The 6,186-nt window shown below is 45.3% G+C and overlaps 1 protein-coding gene across 1 annotated transcript; it reads right to left on the reverse strand.

The window, feature by feature from the left end:
- Nucleotides 1–297: 297 nt before the first annotated feature.
- LOC146075117 (uncharacterized) lies at nt 298–2,643 on the reverse strand. The gene is made up of 2 exons (XM_083184025.1): nt 1,697–2,643; nt 298–1,324 (listed from the first exon to the last, which is right to left on the reverse strand). The coding sequence occupies exons 1-2, from the start codon at nt 2,334–2,336 to the stop codon at nt 525–527; spliced, it is 1,440 nt and encodes a 479-aa protein (XP_083040151.1). The 5' UTR covers nt 2,337–2,643; the 3' UTR covers nt 298–524.
- Nucleotides 2,644–6,186: the final 3,543 nt, after the last annotated feature.

Consider the following 6,186-nt stretch of genomic DNA (forward strand, 5'->3'; position numbering starts at 1 on the left):
CTCAGTTCTGCACGAATGGTGGTAGAAAATGCCTTTGGCCGTCTAAAAGGCCGTTGGCGTTGTTTAATGAAGCGCAATGACATTGATACCAGCTTCATGCCTCATGTAGTTGCTGCCTGCTGTGTGTTGCACAACATATGTGAGTTTAAGAAAGAACAGTTTCTACCAGAATGGACCGTACTGGAGCCTGAGGAATCAGATCACTCTGCAGATTCTGAGATGTATGAGGGGACAAACACATGTGCAGAAGACATTCGCAACACCATTACCAATAACATATTTGCTTTAATCCACTAGTGTACTATAGTTTTTAATTTTCAATAAACTTCAAAAACATTTCTGTTTGTTTGTACATATTTTATTCATATGTACAACATATATTTTTTTAGTTAAATAGCATAAAGTGTACCAAAAATGCACATAGAAAAATATAATAAAACTGTAATGACAATACCCAAATGCCTTACATAACTTCTGTACAGGCCGGGTGGGCAGACAAATAAACAAAAAGTCAATAAACACCTCTACAGCACATGGTAGCGGGGGTTTTCCTTTCTTGGAGCCGTTCGATTCTCCGCATGACTATGTGGACCAGCCGCATAATCAAGGCAGTGTGGTGGAACTGTGGGAGGCTGAGTTGCACCCGGTGTACGCTCAGGGAAATGGCAGTGATTTGCTGGAGGCTGAGGTGTCCCAGCAGCATACTCAGGGCACTGCGGAGGAACTGGTGGAGGCTGAGGTGCACCAGCTGTACGCTCTTGGAAATGTCGAGGATTTGCTGGAGGCTGTGGTGTCCCAGACGCATACTCTGAGGAGTGCGGTGGAACTGGGGGAGGCTGAGGTGGACCTGCTGTACGCTCAGGGAAATGGAGGTCATTTGCTTGAGGCTGAGGAGTCCCAGCAGCATACTCAGGGAAAAGGTGTGACATTGGTGGTGGGTGAGGTGTGCTGTATGGCACCATGTTCCCCTGGGTTGGGCCTACAAAATTTGGTTGGCCTGCGCTATACATTGGATAACCATACTGAAAATTATTGTGTGGTGGCTGGGGCAGTGCATGGCCTTGTGCCCTAAATAGACTATTAAGGAACTCCATCTGCGTATCTCGGTTCTCTCGATTGATACGCTCATGCATACCAACAATGGCAGTAATGAACGTGTTCTGTAGGTCACGCTCATTGTCCATAAATCGCTGCAGACGAGCATCTTCATGAACTTGCATCGAATTATCCATTTCCTTCAGGTGTTCAAGCATTACGGTGGTCATTGCTTTTGTGGCTTGTTCCATCTTAGTGGACCTCTTTCTTCTCAGTGGCACATTATAAACTATGGGAAAAACAAACAACACATTACTATACAAGACTATAATAATGTTACTTCTCCTTCTACCCAAAAGACATTGTTGGTGCCCATGCACTTGGAAAACCATCTGTGCTGAAGGCTAGATATCAGTAAAACCTTAACTTCTCATTCAGACGTGTTAGCAATGTTGCTGACAGGCCTGAATCAGATCCCCTCTGCACAGATGCATGTGGATGTTAAATTTCAAAAATACTTAAATAAAAAAGCAGTGTTGGCACATGCATGCTTGAGGCCTTTTCCCTCCTGCACTCTTGCTACATGCTGCGACATATTTCTTTAATAAACAAAAATATAGTACTGTGTAATAATGGTGTGTGTAAAAAGTTATAAACTTACTGTTGGTCCGCAACTTTGGACGTGCACTCTGTGGCAATGCTTCAAAGGCTGGACTTCCTTCAGCAGGTAGTGATGATGCAGGCGTTGATGGTGGTCGCTGCAAAGGTGATGGCGGATGCTGCACAGGTGAAGAGAATGCCGTGGGGCCTACAGCTGAATTGTGGGAGTTAAATGATGAATCCAGAACTTCACATTGGGCTTCACCATGGACAGAGCGGGAATCCATTTCACTGTCTGTGGCCTCAAGGTCAATGGGTGACGCTGCTGCTGCTACTGCGTTTTCTTCACAGACACTTGCTGCACTGCCAGCAAAACTGCTGGAGGAGGACAGTGATATGGGATTAGCCAGTGCAGAGTTCCCAAAGATGACATTACACTGGTCATAAAATGGCCAGTCCATACGGGCACCACCACTCTTCCTCCTGTTTAGGTCATGGACCTTAGCATACTGCTTCCGCAGGGCTTTGAGTTTATTCACTACCTGTTGCTGCGTTTTGACGATGCCACGGGCAGACAGGATTTTGGCGATGTTGTAGTAAACAACGGAGTCCTTCACTGTGCCGGTCACTTGCTTTTTTATCTCCTCCTCTCCTCTCACTGCTAGCAGCTCGAGCACTTCCTCATCCCTCCAGTGCGACATGTCTGCTCTCCTCGACGCAGCATATGGACGTCAGACGCAGCATGAAATGGACGTCACGTCACCTGATCACATCCGCCAATGAGCTTCTTTTTTTCCATCATGTTTGAAAAACCCGTGTCTGCGCTGTTCAGACTGAAGTACACCCGTGTTTTACCCAGGAAAAACCCTGCAAAAAACCTGTGTGTAATTCCCGGGGCATAACACCCGGGAATTTCAAAAGGACGCGTTCACACTGAGACACGACACGGGAAATTACCGCTCGCCCTGCCAAATACCCGGGTTTTTTAGGCAATGAGAACGGGGTATAACTCTCAATATGTTTTTAAACAGAAATAACTGTTATTATTGAAGTCAATAATAAAAATGAACCCAAAACATATAAGAGACAAAACAGTAACAAAAAATACAAAGGTTGGTTTAGCAAAACCAAAACACGGGGTCCACAGTTTCTCTGCTGTGTGATGTAAAAAGCATTCTAAACCTATGCCATACTGTAACACATCTATGTATTGTAATTCTCATTAAATTAGTGGAGAGATTAATGCATACTTGCCAACTCTTCCTGATTGTCAGGGATACTCCATGAAATAACAGCAATCTTCCTGACTCCCTGGAGATCCTAGAAATCCCCCTGATTATACCTTACTTTTACTTTTTTAGCTATTATGTCAGAGAGATATACATTCAAATAGGGTCACCAGTGCCATTTCCCTGCATCATTAGTTATAAGGCACATTGGGGCAGATGTATTACGCCTTAACAAGAGATAAAATCAAGGGTGATGATAAAGAGAGATAAACGTCCAGCCAATCACCTGTTAACTGCCATGTTACAGGCTGTGGGGCAGATGTATTAAGCCTTAACAAGAGATAAATGCAAGGGTGATAAGGAGAGATAAGCATCCAGCCAATCAGCTCCTTACTGACTTTTTTCAAACACAGGCAGTCACATGGCAGTTAGCAGGTGATTGGCTGGACATTTATCTCACCTTATCACCCTTGGCTTTATCTCTTGTTAAAGCTTAATACATCTGCCCCTGTGTTTGAAAAAAGTCAGTAAGGAGCTGATTGGCTGGACGTTTATCTCTCTTTATCATCCTTGCATTTATCTCTTGTTAAGGCTTAATACATCTGCCCCAGTGTTCCCTATGGCTAGATGCATTTTTTAAATAAGGTTTGTCGTGGCAAATTAATATGAATGGAACCACATGTGAGTAGAAGAAAATACACAAAAAATACCCAAAAGTATCTTAAAAACAAGACCATCTATATATTAAGAGCAGAAAGACTACTTTCATGAGTGACATACTGTATTTCTATGATGTCGTTGCATGGTTGGGCACCTCATATAGCATCACTTTGTGAAAAAGTGACCTGCTGATTGACCTGGAACATGTGACCTGCTGGGTGGTCTCGAAACTGTGACAGTTATTTGCAGTAACCCACTAAGCATTTTGAAATTTGACTCCTAAGTGGGTCAAAATGTGTAAAATGTACCGGCCAGCAAACCTTTGCCACGATGAAGCCAAGCACATCCGCTAGCTTTCATGAATAAGGTAAAAAGAAATAACAATTCACCGTACATATCACTTTGCTTCATCAAAAAAGAAAAACGTTTTACTTTTGCAGCACATGACAAACCACCATCTCCGAACCAGTTACATGGCAGATAAATTGCAGAGAGAATATTTTGGGAGGCAAACATGGATTACAGAGCCAGTCTACATCTGGGTGAGATTTATACGTTATCCTTTGAAATGATATGTACCCAAAGCTTCCCAATGTGCTAAGATAATAGTGCATTACGCGTATATTTTTTTCACATCACCAAATGTGTGCAAAAGAATTTCTTAATGATTATGAAATAGCAGCCTGTGATTATGTTAGCTCTTTTGACCTATTTTGAGGAGAAAAGTAGGACAGCCTCCGGATTGACTTTCTACGTCCCTAGACACCATGCTGTGCTATGTTCTCTGTGTCTGACATTATAGCACTCAGATGCAGGCCAGGCTTGCAATTGTCTCCTTAGGGCTTTACTTACTGAAATACAGATGCTGAACGGTTCCATTTATAAAAGCTGAGTTGCAGGGAATGTGTGTGAAAGTGTGTGTGTATGTGTATGTGTGTATGTGTGTCCATTGCTTTTAACTCCAATTTATTGTGACATATAATAAAATACGAAGACATTAAGAAAGGTTGCAAGTAGCTTTGTTTTCCTCCATTTTTAAAAAAAATGTCATTGCTCTTTTGGTGTGAAGATTCCCATTTAATTTTTGCTTTCCAAGCCGTCAAGCACTTACTATTGATTTATGAATATTCATTGCTGGCTGTAAAATGATATTACCTCTAGGAGATTTTACAGACTGTTTGTAACATATATTGAAATCCTTTGTTACATTAAATGATACTTTAGCTTGAGTCCTGAATGTAATTTTGGTGGCTTGGCATGCACACTATGAAACTATACTTTGGAAAATTTACCATAATCTTACAGTAAATGACTCTGGAGTGATTTATGAACCAGAAAATGATGTTATAGCTCAGTTATATGCACACAGAATGGACCATGAATGTTTCGCTAAGCAGAAAAAAAAAGCTTTTACTGTGTTTACATTGAGGTTTTTTTTTTATGCTGTTTTTTTTTCTCTGCATTTCACCATATTTCCACAGGGTTTCTGTCACGGCCGCGGTTAAGACGCGCCGCTCACCTGTTCATCTCCGGCGGCGGGGCCTGCGGGCCATCCGTCCGGGTGCAGGGCGGGGAGCGCGGCGTCCAGGTCTTCCGGCTGCGACCATCCTTCTGGGGCCTGCGGCACACGCGTCCAGCATGAGAGCTAGCCAAAGTTGTATGTCTCCAGTCCGGACGCCGCCATGTTGTCGTAGCCAGCCAATGGTTCAGAACCCCAGTTCAGCTCCTCCAATCAAGATCTGCCCTGGGGGATAAAGCAGAGCCCTCTGGGGCATACAAGCGCCAGTGCTTTGTTGTCAATCCCTGTGGAGGAAGCTTCAGCCTGAGCTCCTGTCCTTGCCCTGTGATATCCCTGTCTTCGTTACCTGCAGTTCAACACCTGATATCTGGATACCTGCAATTGCATTCTGCTCCCAGCCCTTACAGCGTCACACCTGTTCCCTGGACTTTGCAATTGCACTCTGCCTCCAGCCCTTTCAGGTTTGCTACAGTCTCACAAACCTCTGCACATGTTGCAGCCCTGCGTGTCTGTTGACACATCTCCACACCTGCTGTCGACCAGCTATACCTGTTGCCAGCCCTGCGTGTCTGTTGACACATCTCCACACCTGCTGTCGACCAGCTATACCTGTTGCCAGCCCTGCGTGTCTGTTGACACATCTCCACACCTGCTGTCGACCAGCTGCACCTGTTGCCAGCCCTGCGTGTCTGTTGACACATCTCCACACCTGCTGTCGACCAGCTGCACCTGTTGCCGGTCCTGCGTGTCTGTTGACACATCTCCATTCCTGCTGTCGACCAGCTGCACCTGTTGCCAGCCCTGCGTGTCTGTTGACACATCTCCACTCCTGCTGTCGACCAGCTGCACCTGCTGCCAGCCCTGCGTGCCTGTTGACACATCTCCACTCCTGCTGTCGACCAGTTGCACCTGCTGCCAGCCCTGCGTGCCTGTTGTCACCTCGCCACTCCTGCTGCCGATCCGCTGCTCCTGTCGTCAGTCCTGCGTGTCTGTTGACACATCATCACGTCTGCCTGTGGTCCAAGTTGCACCAACTGCCAGTCTCCCGTGCCTGCGGACGCCTCGCCATCCTGCTGTCTGCCTCCGCACCTACTGCCAGTCTTCCATGCCTGCTGACGCCTCACCATCCTGCTGTCTGCCTCC

The sequence above is a fragment of the Crinia signifera genome, chromosome 4 (genome assembly GCF_055691185.1).
Source record: "Crinia signifera chromosome 4, ASM5569118v1, whole genome shotgun sequence".
Taxonomy (NCBI): Eukaryota; Metazoa; Chordata; class Amphibia; order Anura; family Myobatrachidae; genus Crinia; species Crinia signifera.